Here is a 19791-nt window from a genome sequence, read left to right as displayed (position 1 = left end):
TAGCATTATTTTGACATTTTGATTCATATAGGTGTGCTAACCAAAATTCTGTTATATAAAAGTAGGCTGAGAACACTGAAATATCTGGAACTGCTAATGTCCAGGTGGAGGGAGAGGGTCCCACTGTGCCACATTTAAGAGGATTTTTACCCTACAGGCCGTTGTCCGTAGTTTCATTGATCAAAGAGAAGAGATTCAATAGACTGACCATTGGTCAGGCTGGAGAAAAGAAGAGTCAGGATGTGGGAGTAATACTAAGAGGTATGAGACACACATGTCTATTTTTGTGTGTGCCATGTCTCCTATGGACAAAACCTACAGAGAGGCTACTCATAGCACGTTATAAATAGAACCTCGGAAACAATTAGCATTGGCCCCAAATAGAATGGGCTACCTTGGGAGGCAATTAGTTCACCATGTTCACGTCATTAGTTTTTCTCCTGGAAGTATACAGGAGGAGCTGAGTCAGGCTTCCTCCATCAGGAAGGAGATGGAGTGGGTGACCCAAGAGCATGTGGAGGTCTTTGGAGTCTGCAAATCTATGTTAGTGCTCCTGTGTTTCTCCCTTCCTGTCTCACATGTGTGATTGACTGGCTGGAGATCTTCTTGGGGAGACAGAGAGGAATTGAAGTCCTTAACCATAGTATTAGCTGGTGCCAGGCAGGATGTCCAATCATTTATGAGGTCTCATCCTTCACTCCTTCCACCCACCTTGAGGAGGGCACCATTGCCACACACGTGTGCGAATACTAATGTTCTGAAGGCTCACTCACGTGTCCTGCTCAATTCCAGATGGCTAGTAAATGTAGTTAGTTGTACTCCATAGGCCCTTCGTGTCCAGAGCCCACCATTTAGTATTCCTATAACCTAGCACAGTGCATGTTCACAGAACACAATGATTTCTGTGTGGGGCACGTACAGTTTTACTGAATGGGACAATAAACACATTTTTTATTTGCAGGACAGTGAAAAGGATACCATGAAAGGAATAGGGTGTGGCCTGAGATGTGTCAAAGAAGGAAAAAAATGTGAAGAGATTTTCATTCACTCATTCCCACATTTTATGAACACCTACTGTGTGCCTGGTGCTCTACGGGGGGTGGGGGGGACTCCAGATACAGAGGTATTAACCATAGAGCATTGGACCTGGTGACATCACTGTTTCAGTAAGGGAGACGGCTTGATAAACAATAATTTTGCACATATTGCATTTACAAAGGAAGTCAGTTAACTGAATGTTAACATTCCTTGGGAAATGAACTGCTCTTCAAAGAAAGCGGATATGGGGAAAAGGTCAGCGGCTAGCTCTGAACATCCCCGTGGGAACGCCCATCTAGAGACCTGCTCTGCGCCCTCCTTTCCTAGAGGACTGAATTTTGAAGGCAGTCTCATCCGGAAGCTTTCGATGCCGCCCTCCAGCTGGGAAGGGTTCTGCGCCGCTCAGTTCAGAGCCTCAGCCCTGGGTTTGAAGCTGCAGAAAGAGCCCCAATGTCTGATCTCTGAGGGCTGGCAGGGGCCAGCAGTGATTTGAGAGCTTGAGTTTCCTGCCCAGTGAAGTTGTTGGTCACATCAGACAGGTGCTGAAACCAAGGCCAGGCTCCTGTCGAGAGGCCTGGTAAGGAGGCGCCTTCAATGGACAGGGACACTCAGCAAAAGGCAGGAAAGTCAGACCGCTGAGTGGTGAACACCATGCTTCCAAGTAAGGGCAGCTGCATCCGCTGGGGCACTGTTGCAGGTTGGTCTCACAAATCCCAGCGTTTAGGGCTCAGAAGATATAGTAGATGGGCAAAGACGGGAGTAGAAAGTGAGCTTGTACTTCCTAAGCCCCCACTTTTTGGACAGTCCTGTGCAGACCCTTCTCCAGGTGTGTCTATTTGACAATCCTATGAGGTAGGCAATATTATCCCACCTTTCAAGATAAGGCTGTCAGTTCAGAACAATTGGGCCATGTCATTCAAGTGATGAGTGGTGGATCCAGGAGTCAAAATTCAAGTCCCACAATGCCTACATTTTTGCTTTACTCTCCTGGCCACCGTATTAGTTCCTTTCCTTAATATTAGGATGGCCACACCCTAGTAGGTGGGATGACCCTCTCTGTCCAGGGCACTTCCAGTTTATGCCTGTTGAATGAGCAAAATTAACAATAGCATCCCCCTTCACTCTCAAAGAGTACCCTGATGTAGACAATAAATTGTGTGATCACCTTACCTAATATGTTTTTGGTTGAAATAGATGCATTTATCCATACTGTGGGGACAAATCGTAATTTGGCTAGAAAAGGGAATCCGGCATCCCACTATGCAAACATAGTCATCCAGGAAATTTATGCGGATGCACTGCGTGGAAGGCAGCCAGCCTGGAAGTGGCAGTGCCCCATAATGGTTGAGAGCCCTGGTGAGGGGATTGTGCCATCTGGTGGGCTGGACTAGTTTCCTGGCTAGGATTCCAGCCACGTGGATGCTGGAGTCCAGCTCTCGGGCAATGTGGGAGTCTGTGGGCGATGGTTGCTCTGTGGCCACCCATGGTGTCCGTTACTTGGAAAGTGGTGCTGATGACAGACACAGACTTGGCATGATCCCCATGAGGGCTTGTTAGTAGAGTTACCATGTGCATTTGGGCAAATTATAGACTGCAAAAAAACACTTCACCCTGGGGCAAGCAGGGGATGCTGTTTTGTATTCTTTTATGAGATGGTCAGTCAGATGTGGTCACAAGGAGGCAGAGGAGAGGGTCAGGAAAACCATCTTTATTCTGTTCATGGGTCCTAAAGACAGAAGGCACAACACACCACTCAGAGCCACCTGGGAACACACCAGGTGGTCAGGAGGCTGAAGACAGGAACAGAGGAAGCGCTTAGGCCATGGCTATTATTGGGGTTTCTACAGAAAAGGCAAGGCAGGTGGACAGGTTAGGACTGGCTTGTTTGAACAACTGCAGTGGGGTTTGGGCTACAGGGATGGTCTCTATTGCCTGGTATGTGGTCCTGGGATAGTTAAGGTAGAGAAACGTTCCTTCTTGGGTGTATGGGCCAGATAGAGAAGTCTGGGGCTCTAGACTGGTTAGTTTGCACATCAGTGGCATGTTCCCAGTTGGGCACTTTGTTATTTCTGAAAATTGGCTAGCCCAGGGAAGGGCAGTCTCTCCCCAGCCAGAAAGGTTCTTAAGATGTCAAAACATCATTAATATATGAATTCTTTTAAACAAACAACATAGATACTCCTATTTCAGTTGCCAGGGCTCGTAGCCGTGACTGCCAGGAAGTAGGGGGAATGGGGATTCCTAGCCATAAATTGAACCCTTCCACACCAGCTCCCTGCCCTACAGTGGTTTGTCACAAATCCCCGGGGGCCTGAGAAGAGTGCTTAATCTGGAACCAGTAGGGTGACAATCGTAACAGCCTGTGCATTCTTTAGCAGGGGTGGGAACCTTCTTTCTGCCAAGGGCCATTTGGATATTTATAACATTATTCATGGGCCATACAAAATTATCCACTTAAAAATTAGCCTGCTCTATTTGGTCAAACATTTAATTAACTCACCTTGACAAGGCCAGACCAAATTATTTCATGAGCCTTATATGGTCTGCGGGCCAGATGTTCCCCAACCTTGCTTTAGTGTAAGAAGAGCAAAAGGGGCCCAGGATTCCCTGAGTATTTGCTCTGTGCCCAGCACAATACTAGGTACTTTATTCTATATTAAACAGCACTTTGCATTATTAGCCCATTCTCCATTTTAAAGGTGAGACTACTGAGGCTCAGAGAGGTGAAGTGTCTTTCCAAAGTCACACAGCCCATCCATTTATCAAGGTTTCAAATTCAGGTTTGCTTGACTCAAAATATGCTCAACATCACTAATCACTAAGGAAATACAAATAAAAACCACAGTGAGATATCACCTCACAGCTGTTTGGATGGCTTTTATGAAAAAACAAAACAAAACAAAACAAAAATATGGATGTTGGAGAGGATGTGGAGAAATGGGAACCCTTGTATACTGTTGATGGGAATATAAATTGGAACAACCATTATGGAAAACAGTATGGAGGTTTGTCAAAAAATTACAACTAGAACTACCCTATGATCCTGAAATCCCCCTCTGGGTATCCATCCAAAAGAAGTGAAGTCAGGATCTTGAGGAGATATCTGCACTCCTGTGTTCATTGCACCATTATTGCAAAGACGTGGAAACAACCTAAATGTCCACGAGCTGATGATGAATGGATGAACAGAATGTGGTATAGACATGCAATGGAATATCATTCACCCTTTTAAAAGAAGGAAATCCTGCTACAACATGGATGACCCTGAAGGACATTATGCTAAGTGAAATAAGCCAGACACAGATAAACAAATCTTACACAATCCCACTTATATCAGGAATCTGAAATAGTCAAACTCATAGAAGCTGAGAGTAGAATGGTGGTGACCAGGGGCTGAGGGGAGGGGATATAGTTCCAGTTTTGCAGGATGAGTTAGTCCTAGAGATCCACTGTGCAATATCCCTCAGTTATTACTCTCATCTTACCTTCTCCCCGCTTCATGTGAGGTTGAAAAGAAAAGCAGGAAAATGTTGACTCGTGGAAAGCACACAGATTTGCCCAATCATTGATGGAAAGTTGTAACTGCTACTAACGAGATATGGGGCAGACCTTGTCCATGTCCAACCAAGGGGTAAGGCAGGAAGCTGGCTGAGCAGCTGGACAGGCCTTCCTTCGAAGGGCACACATCCCTGGTCTCAGACTGCAATTGCTCTCTATCCCTTGGGCCTCTCTGGCCACCTTACTTCTTGCTCATGACGCTTCTGTCTCTTCTGCTATTTCCCCTTTCAACATACAGTAACTGGGACCCAGTGCTGTAGACACAGAGGAGAATAAGATGATCCTCCCCTTAAGGAGTCTATTGGGGGATAACAGAAGAAAGAGATCTATCTTTAAGAGGAAGGGAGGGAGGGAGGGAGAGAGGGAGGGAGGGAGAGAGGGAGGGAGGAAGGGAGAGGAAGGAGGAGGAGGAAGAGGAGGGGAATGACAGAGAAGAAGGGAAAGGAGAAGAATGGGGAAAGGAGAGAAGAAACACAGCTTAGAGTGAGATGGCTGAGCAGTGATGTGCCAGTTTGGGGCAAAGCAGGAAATATTAACTCTCCTGGGGATCTCCAGGAAGGCTTCCCAGAGAGGTGGCTTTGAGGGTGTTGAAGGAGAAACCAGTGTACTGAGCACCTGCTTTGGGTCATCTCTTGTGAGTCACATATGTTACCTCCTTGGACCCCCACATGGCCTCGCTGAGTAGACATTGACCTCCCTGGTTTAAAGAAGAGAAATCTGAGGCTTGACCAGATTAAGTGGCAGCTCTGGGATTATGGGACCCAGGAGCTTTCCCTTGCTCTGCAGTGGCTGCTGTGTCTCATTCCTATGTCACCATTTTGGTGCTCAATAACAAAGAACAAAGAAATTATGTTCAGCGACATGGAGGCTTGGGTTTAATCCCATCACTTCCAGTTGCTAGTACTTAGCCTTTCTGAGCCACAGTTTCCAATTACTAGCAGAATAACCTTGAGTAAGGTCACTTAATCTTTCTGAGCCTGTTTTCATGATGGGAATGTGATGTTGGGAGGGTGTAAAGTGCCTAGCACAGTGCTTGACAAAGAGTAACTAGCCAGTAAGGGATGCCTTCCCTTCCTTCTCTCCTTTCAGCCTCCAGACCCACCACTGCCTTGCAGCACAGGGCAGCGGTTAAGACTGTGAATGCTGAAGTCAGATCATGCGGGTTCAAATCTTGCCTCTGCTGTTTGCTTACTGTGTGACTTTGGGCAGTTACACAACTGCTCTGTGCCTCAGTTCTTTCCTCTGGGAAATGAGGATGAACTAGTACCCACTCTTCACCCTTTGGCCCTGCTGCTTCTCATCTGAGTGACTATGCAGTGATCTCAGCAGTCTGAGCAGGGGGAAGGTTTAAATGTTCACCCTTGCAGTCAATTGGATGGGCAGAGCTAAGAGTGACCAGGAAAACCTGGGGTTCAGCAGCATAGCTGAGGCCCAGGGAGCAGGGAGGCTGAACTCCTCTAGGCATCGGAGCCTCAGACCTTGGGAACAGGGATGGGGGTTATTTCTCTCCTTGCTTCTCTGACTCACACAGGACTGTGTTAGTCAGGCCCGGAACCTCCGGATCCCATGTACTAAACCCACGCGCTGTGATGTCAACCTCAAGTGGGAAAGGAGGACTGTCACAATGCCGAAACAGACCACATCGGAAGAAGGGAAACTTTATAGACCGCCCCGATCTCAGCACTGGCTGCGCATTAGAATTACCCAAGGAACTTACAAAATACGTGCTAATACCCAGGCCTCACCGTGGTTTTAAATAAGACATCAGATATTAAGGTATCCTGAGCATCTTGAGGCCTCAGCATCTAAATCACATGGAGGCAGCAGGGCCACTGAAGGCCATTCTGTCTGATGACGAACTGAGCTGCGCCAGAATTCCCGGAAGGCTTGTTAAAACTCCTATTCCCAGGCTGAACCCCCGAACCCCTGAATCTGTAGGTCTGGGCTGGGCATGAGAATCTGTGTAGTTAACAAGTCTCCAGACAGCATGGCTGCTGCTGGTTCCGGCCCGCATATTGAGAAGCACCGATCCACATAAAAAATAAAAGATATTGTCTATTACATCTTCCCAAAGAATGTGTCTACTGCTTTTTGGATTAAAAATTGTTTTCCCTACTTAGATTTCAAGCAGTTGAAAAATGCCTGTCCCACTCTTCACTTTCCCTCCTTTTCTCTCTTCCCCCTCAGAAACGTACCCCTGGAGCTTCTTGCTGGTGAAGTTCTCAGCACATGTGTGTTACAGGGAGGGAGTGGCATGTGTAGCTCAGCAGTTTCGCAATGACAAACCAGATACAGATAAAGAAAGGCTGGCTGATTCTTCGTGTGTACCCGGCGAGAACAGAGAATGTTCTTTGCTGCCTTCGATGGCAATCACATGGATCAGCCCACACAGTGGGATTTGAATTTCCTCTCCTTACAATAATCAAGTCAACTAAATTGTTGACAGGCAAATGACAGCCCTGATCTGAAAAGAAGTCTCTAACCTGTGTCTAAATCCCAGCGTGGGAGTTTGTATTGTCACAGGTAAAGCACAAGTATGGCTCTGGTATTCAGTGTATGAGATTTCATAACATCCAGTTATCTTTTCTAGTCCAAGTGCCTCTTTGCATTAATGAAGATGAAAGAGTAAAGTGACAGTTCTTCAGAAGAAAAATAACTCACCTGGCCATTTCCTCCGGGCGTCCTTTCAGGACATTCACAGCTCATTCTGCTCATTCTTTTCCATTCTTTGACCACATGAATGGCCTGTGGTTTCCATGAGCTGCTGAAAAGTGGAAACAACTTTCAGAAGAATTCTGTTTTAAAAGTGATCTCAGAAATAGTCAAGCTAGCACTAGAGGGCTTCATTTTCCATCAAACTTGAGGAAATGAGTAAACTTTCCTTCTCTATGGGGGCTTCTTCAAATAGACTTTCTTTAGCTCGGATAAAGAACCAGGCAGTATGACCTACAAATTGTAGAACCAGAGAGACCATTGAGACCCTGAACTTGGAACTAAAGTCCAAGTTCCTTCCCACTTTATCTGGTCTCTCCCTTCACGTGTCTTCATGACTTCAGTGCTCATTTTCTGCACATTTGTAAGAATGTATTAGTGCACCAGTGTTGTCTTATCCTCGGGCTCAGTGGTTGGAAGTGGTGTTTGCACTCTACTGGTATAGATGTATAATTGTACTTTTAATAGTATTTTTAATTTATTAATATCTATTGCCTCTATTAGAATGCAAGCTACAAGATAACAGGGACCACATATGACTTTGTTCACCTTGGTATTTTCAACACCTCGTTTAGTGTCTAATCTAGCAGGCACTCATTAAATACTCCTGTCATGATAGAATGAGTGACTCAGTGAAGTAACAGAGAGGCTAAGATTCAAAGGATGACCAGCAATCAGCCAGGAAAAAAGAAAGGGAAGAGGATTCTGAGCAGTGAAAATTGCATGTGCAAAAGTTCTGTGGTGAGAGAGTGGGTGGACCTTAGGAAAGACGGAGCATTTTGCCATCTGGTCAAAGCTGGAATACTGTTATATTGTGAGAAACAGTGGGGGGAGATAGATAGTATCTAAATTATAGAGGCCCTTGTAAGCCATCCATTCTTTGCCCCTTACTTAGTTGAATCTCTGATGTAGAGTCCTGAATCTCAGTACACTGATGGGATCATCTGTCCTAAATTCCCATTTAGCATTTAGAGAATAACCAGGATTTCAACCAGGTTCAGTCCTACGCTCAGGGCAGTTACAGCTAACCACTGGCATTTATTGAGTACTTAGGATGTAACAGGAAGTGTATCCAGTCTTTTGTGGAGATGCATTTGCTCCTCTAATCATTTGTTCTCTGTGCCTAGTTAGGAATGCAAATCAGCTCTCTTGGAACTACTGTTCCTGGATCCCCCCACAGTGTATGCTGTGCTTGAGGGGACTCTGTAGCCCTGGAATTAGGACTGATCTGGTTAAAATATGTTCACCCAGGTGAACCTGAGGCATAGCCATCCAAAGAGCAACTCAATGAAGCCCCCCAGACTGATGCCAAGGACCAGGGTTTTTCTCTAAGACTCCAGTCCCATGTGCTTAGCTAGATGGATAGGAAGAGTCCTAGCAGAGTGGCCTTGCAGCTGAGTTGGACTCCCAGCTCTATCATTTACAAGCCACATAACCTTGGGCAAGTTCCTTTCCTTCTCAGAATCCCCATTTTCAGGTATCAAAGGGAAACAAAAATATTATAAAAGTGGTTTGAGGATTTCATGAAGCACTTGAGCTCAGTACCTGGCACATGTTGAGACAAAAGGCACCACAGCTGCTGTTACTGCCACACAGGGAGCCACAGGGAGGAGGAGCAGAGGCTTGCCACAAAATTCTTCCTCCTAAAGAGGGAAAGGAAAATCAATTAAAAACAAGTACATGCATATCTGCCTTTATTGCTGTTGCTGGGAGAATGGATTGTCTTGTTTATTTTATGTTCTGGGTCTGCAGGTAAATTGCAAAATCTTTTTTATTGAAAATTCATTCCATCTTCCACAAATGTTTATTGAGTCCATGCTATTTGCTAGGCAGGTGGGGAAAACAAGGATAAATTAGGTACTGCTCCTGCATTCACCTTGGGAGTTGGGGAAGGGAGAGTGCAGATTTTCTATAAATGCAAGGGGAAGCACTGTGCTGCTTAAATATAGAATTCATAGCATTATTTACTTTAGGAAATCATTAAGGATCTTGCAAGGGCCTCTCATGGCCTGACTGAAGTAATACAGAGATAAAAGGGGGATGTGTGTGGGGAGGATGCTGCCAATAGATGGGCACTAAATTTGTGTTTTCCACCCATTATGTACACTAATAAAAGACCAACATGCAAATAGACCGTACCTTCACTACACCTTAAGCCATGCCCACCAGCCAATCAGAGTGACTATATGCAAATTAACCCAACCAAGATGGCAGCCGGCAGCCACGGAGCTGAAGCGAGCAGGAGGCTTGGTTGCTCCAGTGATGGAGGAAGCCAAGCTTCCCAGCTGGCTCTGAGCTCCACTCAAAGCAACAAAGTTTCAATTATAGAAAGTAAATAAACCCCAGATACCTGCTTTCAGCCGGCCGTGGCCACAGAGCTGGAGTGAGCAGGAGGCTTCCCTCCTGCCCGCCCTGGCTGGCTCTGAGCTCCTCTCAAGTCAACAAAGTTTCAATTATAGAAGGTAAATAAATCTCAGAATAAAAAAAGAAAAGAAAAAGAGGAGAGACTGGGAGCTTCTGTCGCCGGGGGTTTTGGCCTGAAAACGGCCCTCAGCCCCTCACCCAGACTGGCCAGGCACCCCAGTGGGGACCCCCCACCCTAAAGGGGGTGTGGCCAGTCTGTAAACAGCCATCAGCCCCTCACCCAGGCTGGCCAAACCTCCATGGGGTGAGGGTCCCCACTGGGGGGGGGGGGGGAGGGCTTGACCAGCTTGCAAACAGCCATCAGCCCCTCACCCAGTTTGGCCAGGCACCCCAGTGGGGACCCCCACCCTGAAGGGAGTGTGACCAGCCTGCAAACACCCATCAGCCCCTCACTCAGGCTGTCCAGGCACCCCAGCAGTACCCCCACCCTGATCCAGGACCCCCTTCAGGGCAAACCAGCTGGCCCCCACCCGTGCACCAGGCCTCTATCCTATATAATAAAAGAGTAATATGCAAACTGACCCTAACAGCAGAAAGACTGGGAATGACTGGTCACTATGACACACACTGACCACCAGGGGGCAGACGCTCAATGCAGGAGCTGCCTCCTGGTGGTCAGTGCATTCCCACAGGGGGAGCTCTGCTCAGCCACAAGCCAGGCTGATGGCTGCCAGTACAGCGGTGGTGGTAGGAGCCTTTCCCACCTCCTCAGCAGCGCTAAGGATGTCCGACTGTAGCTTAGGCCGGCTCCCTGCTGGCAAGTGGACATCCCCTGAGGGCTCCCGGGCTGCCAGAGTGATATCTGACTGCCAGCTTAGGCCCAATTCCCCAGGGGATGGGCCTAAACCAGCAGGTGGTATCCCCCAAGGGGTCCCAGACTGCGAGAGGGCACAGGCCAGGCTGAGGGACCCCCCTGAGTGCACAAATTTTTGTGCACTGGGCCTCTAGTTATATAAGAGTATAAATTATTATATAGTACACTTGTATATTATACTAATTATATTACATGTTATGTATGTCTATATAATAGTCATCGATACATATAAAACCCTAATATACAAATAGACTGAATGGCGAAACAACCAACCAACCAAATAACTGGTGCACTATGACATGCACTGTCCACCAGGGGGGCATGCACGGAACATGGTGGGTGCCGGCAGTAGTTGATCTGACAACTAAGACGGCAACTAAGTGACTGACAGTTGGCAGCAGATACAGCTGGACCACAGGATGGCTCACATCCTGGGCAGGATGGGGAGAGATAGCGTGAGGCTTCATCATGCTACTTAAAATGGTGCACATTTTAAAACGTATGAATTGCTTATTTCTAGAGTTTTTAATTTAATTAATATCTTCTAACTGAGGTTGACCTCAGGTAACTGAAACCGTGGAAAGTAAAACTGCAAATAAGGGGGGGCGATACTGTATCATTATACAAGTTATATATTATAAATGAAATATTATGTATTAGATATTAGTTATATATACATATGTACTAATAATACACATATACATATAATGCTAATTATACATCAGCGGTTCTCAACCTGTGGGTTGCGACCCCTTTGGGGGTCAAACGACCCTTTCACAGGGGTTGCCTAAGACCATCAGAAAACACATATATATTTGCATATTGTTTTTGTGATTAATCACTATGGTTTAATTATGTTCAATTTGTAACAATGAAAATACATCCTGCATATCAGATATTTACATTACGATTCATAACAGTAGCAAAATTACAGTTATGAAGTAGCAAGGAAAATAATTTTATGGTTGGGGGTCACCACAACATGAGGAACTGTATTAAAGGGTCCCGGCATTAGGAAGGTTGAGAACAACTGATCTATACAATAAAAGCCTAAGTGACCATTACAGCAGAACGACCGGAATGACCAGTTGCTATAATGTGCCCTGACCACCAGGGGGCTGATGCTCAATGAAGGAGCTGCCCCCTGGTGGTCAGTGTGCTCCCACAGGGGGAATGCCACTCAGCCAGAGGCCGGGCTCACAGCTGGTGAGCGCAGCAGCAGTGGCGGGAGCCTCTCCTGCCTGCACGGCAGCACTAAGGAGCAGTGAGCAGGCGGGTGGTAAGGAGCGAGGAGTCCCGGACTGTGAGAGGGCACAGGCCGGGCTGAGAGACCTCCCACCCCCCGTGCACTAATTTCGTGTACTGGGCCTCTAAAAAATTATATAATATTTGTATATAAATGTATTATATATTACGTATATAATACTCATATATTTTATATTAAATAAGATAAATATATAAGTAACTCAGTAACTTATCTCATTTTACAAGCACATGTATCTTTCTCATTAAAATGAAATGGTAACATTCTGCTTGGGTCAGCTGATGACTCATTCTGAGAATGCCATGGGATGAGGGCTGCACAGAACCCGGCTCATGGCCAGTGTCAATCAGTGATGACTCAAGTTCTGTGTTGCTAGGAAGTAGATATTGGAAAAGTGGAGGAAGTCATGTTAATGAAGTAGACTGGGTTAGTCCATGAGGGCTGACCTTGTGTGACTAAAGTAAAGGGTGTCCTTTTCATTCTGAAAGCCATGATGAGCACTGGGAAGCTTCAAAACAAATAGTGAAATGCTCAATGCTCTGTTTGAGAAAAATCACTCTGTCCACAGTGTGAAATGCACATGACACCAGCCAGGCCAATCAGAAGAGTGCTGTCGTAATCCAGGGGAGGAAGTACGACAACCAGACTAAGAAGTGACAGCCATAGAGAGGTTGAGTGGAAATAACACTCAATTGTTAACTGACTAATTGGATGTGGGAGTGAGTGCAGAAGAGGAGTCCAGGATAACCCCAGGTTCCTAGCTTCAGCAATGAGTAAATGGTGCGATTCCATCCACGGAGGCAGGAAATGCAGTAAGAGGAGTGTTATGGGTTGAATCATGTCTCCCCAAAATGCATGTGATGAAATAACCCACAACACCACAGACTGGGCCCTCAATTGGAGGTAGGTTCTTTCCAGAGGTGATCAAATTAATCAGTTAACTGCCACATGTCGAAAACGGAAACCATCCCCATATGCCATGATATTTTGAATTTAATTTAAAAAATCAATTTGCAATGAATGTTATAAAAATAAATATGTTATTCACAATTCGGGTGTTCTTGAATATTTTCAGCTGAAAATTCTCACAAAAAAAATGATTTTAAAGTTAGTCAGGCCTGCCACGTAGGGAAAACATTTTTTTTTTTTTTTTAAGAGACATGCGTGGCGTGTGGGGAAGGTCTGCCACTTGCATCTACAGACGCTTATGGCGTACAATGAGTTAAATGAGGTCATTAGGTGAGCTCTAATCCAATATGATTGGTGTCCTTATAAGAAGGGGAAATTTAGTCTGGCCAGTGTAGCTTGGTGGTTGAGCATTGACCTATGAACCAGGAAGTCACAGTTTGATTCTGGTCAGGGCACATGCCCGTGTTGTGGGCTCAATGCCCAGTAGGGGGCGCGCAGGAGACAGCTGATTAGTGATTCTCTTATCATTGATGTTTCTACCTCACTCTCACTCTCCCTTCCTCTCTGAACTCAATAAGAAAAAGAAAAACATAAAAAAGCAGGGGGAATTTAGACATAGGTGCACATGGAGGGAACACCAAGTGAAGACACGGGGAGAAGATGGCCATCTACAAGCCAAGGAGAGAGGCCTGGACCAGACCTTTTCCTCACAGCCATGAGAAGGATGCAACCCTGTCAACACCTTGATTTCAGACTTCTAGCCTCCAGAATTGTGGAACAATAGCTTCTGCTGTTTAACCCACCCAGTGTGCAGAACTTTGCTACAACAGTCTTAACAAACTAATTCAGGGAGTAACTCATTTGGAGATGGTCCTGAGTTCTATCTTAGATCAGTTGAGGTTGATGTGTTATTTTTTAATAGCCAGGTGAAGATAGGTGCCAAAATGGTAGTCCAATATGCAAGTCTGGGACTCAGTAAGAGACTTGGGACTAGAGATGGAGATTAAGGTGTGCCAATCATTTCTGACACTCCAGCATCGATAGCACAATGTGACTTTTCATACTAAGAATTTAAAAAATAGCTGAGTGGATAAATGTCACGTTTGCTTAAGGACAGAGGACAGGAGGGACTACACAGTGACTGGAACTCATTCTAATCTCCCATCCCAGCACTAATGAGGCTGGCTCAAGCCCTACTGACTTTGAGAAGATTGCTATGTTGATTGCTGATATTTACACTCATGAGTGAGGAAAATCCCCTCTTTGTTCTCTAAAATCAGAGGATAAAACTTTAACCAAATATCAAGTTATTCTGAGAAGAGAGAGCTATATAGCCTCTTTGGAGCCTTAGGTTCACACCCATGTTCCAAAGTGTTGACCTCCAAGTGTCAGCTTAGCGTAAATGTCAAAGTAAGTTGACAACATGGCATAATAGAAACTGGCAATAACTGGAAATCAGGAGACCTTGCTTCAAATCTCAGATCTGCCTCGGAAGAACTGGGTCACCCTAACCTTCCTGAGTCTCCTCCCCTCGTCCATAACCAGTGACGGGAAAGGTAATTGGATGATCTTCCAAGTCTGGCATTCTGATTCTCACAATGTTGCCTTTAATTGTAAACGTTGGAAGAATTAAATTTCCACAAATTGACCTGCCAACCTAATTTAGTCCACCAATAGGAAGAAGATATGTAAACAGAGTGATAGGCAGAAACAAATATCACAGATGACTTTGGTAGAATGAGTTCCCTCTATAATAATTTATGGCTCCTAATGATGGCAGATGGAACACTGAAAAGAGATAGTATTTGGTTGTAGAATGCAACTTATTTATCAGCAAATTGTTTTTGGGGGGGAAGGTTTCTAAATGTACATGGTCACGGTATTTTGTCCAATGACTTAAACTTCCAAGCATACTGAAAAAGGACATGGAAAAATCCATTTCTAGCTGCCTTTGTGATTTCTCCTGGATCACTTAATAGTTAAACCTCATGCATTGGCCTTTTCTTTATATGCCTGGATGTCTCTGCCCTGGATATAATAAGTGACTAAAGGGTACAGCTGATTAAGATTTACCGAGTCTCTATTAAATGTCCTGTTTTGTGGCAGGCGCTTGACCTGTGTTATAGACTGCCTCATTTAACACGCTTGTAACATATGCTGTCAGCCACACCATATCTTCTCGACATGCTGAAGGTTGCTTGCTTAGAGCTTCTGTCTGTCTGTCCAAGAGGACAAGCCAGACATGCACCAGAGTTACTGCTGTAAGAGCACCCCTCAGCCAATATCAGATGGAAATTTGGTGGATAAATATTCCAGCTTCCTCACCACTGGGTTGGGATAACTCTGAAGCATATTCTATACTTGCTCACAGAGTCTTCAGAGGGCCTGAGTTCTGGGTGCCCCTGGGAAATACAGGCTTGATAACATACCCTTTATGGACTGCCTTCTATTTCTGTCTTGACACCCTGGTATTTCCTGCAATTGTATTCCTGACACAGTACTAGCACTCACATCTTTGCCTCAGTGTCTGCTTCTCTGGTATCCAAACTAAAACATCCCACAAGGTCCCTATGGAGTAGGTACCATTATTTCAAACTTACAGAGAGGAATCTGAGGGTCAGTATGGTTAAATAATAGTTGTTAAGTCTTGGTGCTGGGGTTTTGCTGGCTCACAGAGACATTCCTCTACACCAGTTCTTCTCAACCAAGAGAGATTTTGTCCCCCAGAGGACACTTTGAGATGTCTGCAGATAGATTTGGTTGTCACAACTGGCTCCTAGGGGGTGGAGAGAAGGGAGGCTGCTAAACATCCTATAACGCACAGTTCAGCTCCCTACAACCAAGACTAATTAAGCCTAAACAATGGCCAGTAGTGGCAAGCTTGAGAAATGCTGCTGTATGCCCAGCAAGGCTGGTTGTTGGATGGTAGCTCTCCATGTGACTTGTCTATTGTATTTCACTTCCAGGGCCAAGCTGTGGCTCAGCTGTGCTCCACTATCCCCAATGTGACTGTCTTTGGAACAGCTTCTACTTTCAAGCATGAAGCCATCAAAGACTCCGTGACCCACCTCTTTGACCGAAATGCAGACTATGTGCAAGAAGTGAAAAGGTAAGGTGTTTGCTCAAAGGAGCACCAGGTTGGCCCTTGCTCTTCTCTCTCTGAAAGAACAGTTGCATTCATCTGGAAGGGGGGCTAATACTACCATAGTAATAATAGTAAATATATATTGAGGTCTTAGTATGACTAGCTCTGTGCTAAATATTTCACCTATATTAGCTCATTTAACCCTCTTAACGACCCTCTTTTGCAGAAGATAAAACTCAGGAATAGAGCAGTTAAGTAGCTTGCAAAGCAAATTTATAACTTGCAAAGCCGTTATGCTAGCTGCTATAACACTGCCTTAACACAGAGAAGTTTCTTTCTCATTCATTCACACAACAGCCTAAGGAAATATAGACTCCAACCTGGGTATGACTGAGAGCCAAGGAAGGACCAGAGTGGTGACATGATCAGATATGGGTTTGGGGCAGTCACCGGTTGTGCGCAGAGAACAGATGGGAGAGGGGAGGCGGGAGGCAGGAGATCAGTCTGCTGGCTGTTGCAGTCATCCAGGGGAACACTGGCTTCTAACCTAATCCATTTCCACCGGTGATCCTAAAGCCATTGATCATGGCTATGTGCGTGTGCAGCAGGTGGAAAACCCAGCTGCCGCCGTGTTCTCAGAGGATTTGTGCATCTCAGCCCTCCTGCTGCTCAGAGTTTGAGGCTGGTCCTCAGGTTCTATTCCTGAGAGGGTTAGGGATGTCCTGTGCCAGTGTTCCTGCATTTTCAGTTGATCAGCACTAAATTGCAAGGTACAAAGGAATTAGTTGTCAAGCTAGCATCCTAATAATAGCATCACAATTTTCTGCAAATCACACAGTAAGATGGAAAATCGAAGGACTAGAGGGATGGGAGATCTGGTTATCTGAGGTGGTGGATTTGGATCAGATTAAGTGAGAGTTTCTTGGAAAGGAGAGTCTCCTCATAGTCTGAATTTTCAGATTTGTTATTAAAGGTTTGAACAGGGAGATTTGCATGTAACTTAAAATTGACCCAGTATTTGCAGGAGGGCATGAAAAGAGAGCTTTACATGGAGATATTAGAAGTTCCCCGACTGGTTCGCAGAAGTCTGTAGATTGCAGGCATAGTTTAAAGATTTCCAGGATTTACTTTTGCCTATTTTCATAACCCTTAGATAGTCCTTCTTTTACCTAGCGTCTATCAAGCTGTGGTGGGGAAAATGAACTACCATGTCCCTTCAGCGATCTTTTCTTTCATCCTCTTAATGATATTTTCGTGAGCATCCTTTCCTTTATTCATGTACTGACCTACTTAATCAATATTGAATGTCTGTGTTGGGCCAGGCACTGGGCCAGGGCGGGAGATACAGCCAGACCACCTTGAGAGTCACCATTTACGTGGAGTTTGAGTCTAGTTGGGGAAGAAGAGACAAACAATTTTTGAAAATTCCTTGATTTACAAGTTCAATATGTGCCCTGCTGGAGAAACACAAGGTGCCAATAAACACGCAGATGGGGAAATCAGACACATTGTCCATCAAAGGGTGAGATTTGGGCTGAAATGTGAAAGATGAGAAATTGGCCAAAGGAAAGAGCATTTCTGACTTGGGGAGTGCTATGTGCTAGGGCCCAGTGTCAGAAAAGGCTTGGGAAATTTGAGAATCTGAAAGGAGACCGGTGCAGCTAGAGGCGGTAGGATGTGGAAAGTAGTGAGAGAACAGATTCATGAGGGGCAGCTCTTCTGAAAATGTGACGGACAGTCTATGGCCAGGGAGCTCCTGAAGTTCCCATTTCCCATGTAGCAGCTCTATCCCCTTGTCCTTCTCTGTCCTTGACCTGCGACCTTCAGCCCCAAAAGCAGTGATCTCTCCTGATGTCAGCAGAGCAGAAGGCAACAGCATCTGAGATCCCCCTCACCACCACCTTCTTTCAAGTGTGACTTCCAACAATTCCTTATGTGTTTAAGTAGAGACCCCAGAATTAGACTGAAAATGACTGGGAAGCTGCAAATATGTGTATGCCCTCTGTCCCACTAATCCTATCCTCAGGAAATAATCCAAAAGAAGAAAAAGGCAACAGTTCCCCGGTCGCCTACTGCAGAGCCAAGCACTGCTTCTGATTCACAGCAGGTGTGCAGCATATGTCCCGGGTGAATTATAGCATCGTCTGTAACAGTGAAGATGCAGAAGCAGCCTCCGTTATCAACAGAAGGAAAATAATTCAATAGATTACGCTACACCCACACACTTGAGTATTATGCAGCCCCTTAAAAAGAAAAGATCATTATGGAGACTCTGTCACAAAATGAGAAAAATAGCCGTGGTAGCATATTGAGTGAAAAAGAAGAATGCCAAATTTCATCTACACGGTGATCACAGCTTTGTATACATTCTCAACTCAAAAGGACATAAAATGAAAGGAAAGAGTGGAATTCAACTGCTAACGTGCAATAGGAGGTGGACGCAGAGTATTTCTTTTTTGATCACGGATATTGTTTATTACACTATTATGTGTCTGATAAACTAGAAAAAATAATAACATAAAATTCTGTGAGATGAGAACTCTCTTATACACCAACCCATCGGTAAGGTTCTTTGGAACACATTCTTAGCTGTGAGCCAGGCATTGGAAAGGAAATAGGGGGAAATTATTTGTAATATAGACCCAACCTTCACATCACTTTCTCCTTCTCTGTTTGGGAGGAGAGAAATGACTATGCTTGAAACCAAGTGTGAGAGAAAGAAGCCTTGAATCATGTGCATCGGACTGCAGGGCCATAAAAATAACGAGGAGAGAAAAACCAGAGAGAGCGCCAGGGTGGACAGCCCCAAAGGGGGTGCCTGAAGGATGGGAGGGATTTCAGCAGGCAGAGGGAGGAGGGGAGCCAGTCCCAGGCGAGGCGAGTGGGCCTGGGCCAGGTGGATAATAAATAGCCCCAGGTTTTGTTGGTCTCCTCTTGCTCTGATGAGCATTGCAGTTAGACCTTGTATGTGTACCCCAGACAGTCCTGCAAGAACAATTCCTCACTTACAGGTAAAGAAACTGAGACTTAGTGGAAATTAATGAGAGTCTAATCACCTGGACAGAACAGAAAGTGATCCAGAAAGGATTCCTGGAGGTGGTATTGCTAAGTCCATGTGGGAGCCATTAGTAGTAAACACTTCCTAAGAAGCATAATGTGTGCCAGGCACTGTGCTGGGCACCCTGTAAAGAGCCTATTGTGTACTGAGTGCTAGCTGAGCCCTCAGGGCACAGGACACTGTGTTTGGTCCTCTATGAGAGGCCTACTGTGTGCCCGGCACTGTGCTGGGCACTCTGAATAGCCTCATCCCTCTGTCACGAGCTTGGAGGTGATGGTTAAAGCTATGGCACAGGTGAGTTCTCAAAGGAAAGGCATTCAGAAAAAGAACTGAGTGGAGCACCACGAGTCCAACCAGAAATGAAAGTTACAACAAAGCGGAACCAATTTCTTGGCAAAGGAGAAAGGCTTCTGTCCAGTAATGGCTCTGTGGGACCTGCCACCACTCAAGAGAAATTCTTCACTGATCCATGTGGGTGGGAAGCATTCCCAATAAAGGCGTGATGAGTTGGGGACCAAGGAAGGAAAGACACAAAAGTCTTGGATCAGCAATTCCAAAATATCTTGCTGCTGACTCTGGCCTGGAGAACCCTGAGCTGTGGCTATTTGTGTTTGGATCTGGAGAGATTTATGACAGCAGGAGAAAGCAGACATAGCAAATGTGGCACCTGGCCCTCTGCCCTCACCCTCTCCATGTCTATGTAATCATGATTATGGATGTGTACACAATGGAGCACCCCCAAGAATTGGTGGTCTAAGGAGTGAGGCTGGCCCTGTGCCTCTGGGAAGCGACCTCATTCTGCTTATGCTTCTCATGATTATTCCATTAAAAGGAGCTGCTTGGTGCCCCGTAGGCGTGGCTTAGTGGCTTTGTTTTCAATGAAGGAGCATTGCTAAACTCAAAAGCAGTCATGTCTACTTAAAGGTTTG

General features: G+C 45.5%; 1 protein-coding gene across 1 annotated transcript in view; it reads left to right on the top strand.

The window, feature by feature from the left end:
• VAT1L (vesicle amine transport 1 like) overlaps positions 1 to 19791 on the top strand; it is a 146755-nt gene that overhangs the window by 49049 nt on the left and 77915 nt on the right. The window contains exon 4 of the mRNA XM_036346910.1: positions 15686 to 15828. Coding sequence (XP_036202803.1) covers positions 15686 to 15828 — 143 coding nt within the window. The remainder of the gene's footprint in view (positions 1 to 15685; positions 15829 to 19791) is intronic.

This window comes from Myotis myotis, unplaced genomic scaffold, assembly GCF_014108235.1.
Source record: "Myotis myotis isolate mMyoMyo1 unplaced genomic scaffold, mMyoMyo1.p scaffold_m19_p_19, whole genome shotgun sequence".
Lineage (NCBI taxonomy): Eukaryota > Metazoa > Chordata > Mammalia > Chiroptera > Vespertilionidae > Myotis > Myotis myotis.
This window is presented reverse-complemented; position numbering and strand designations above follow the sequence as displayed.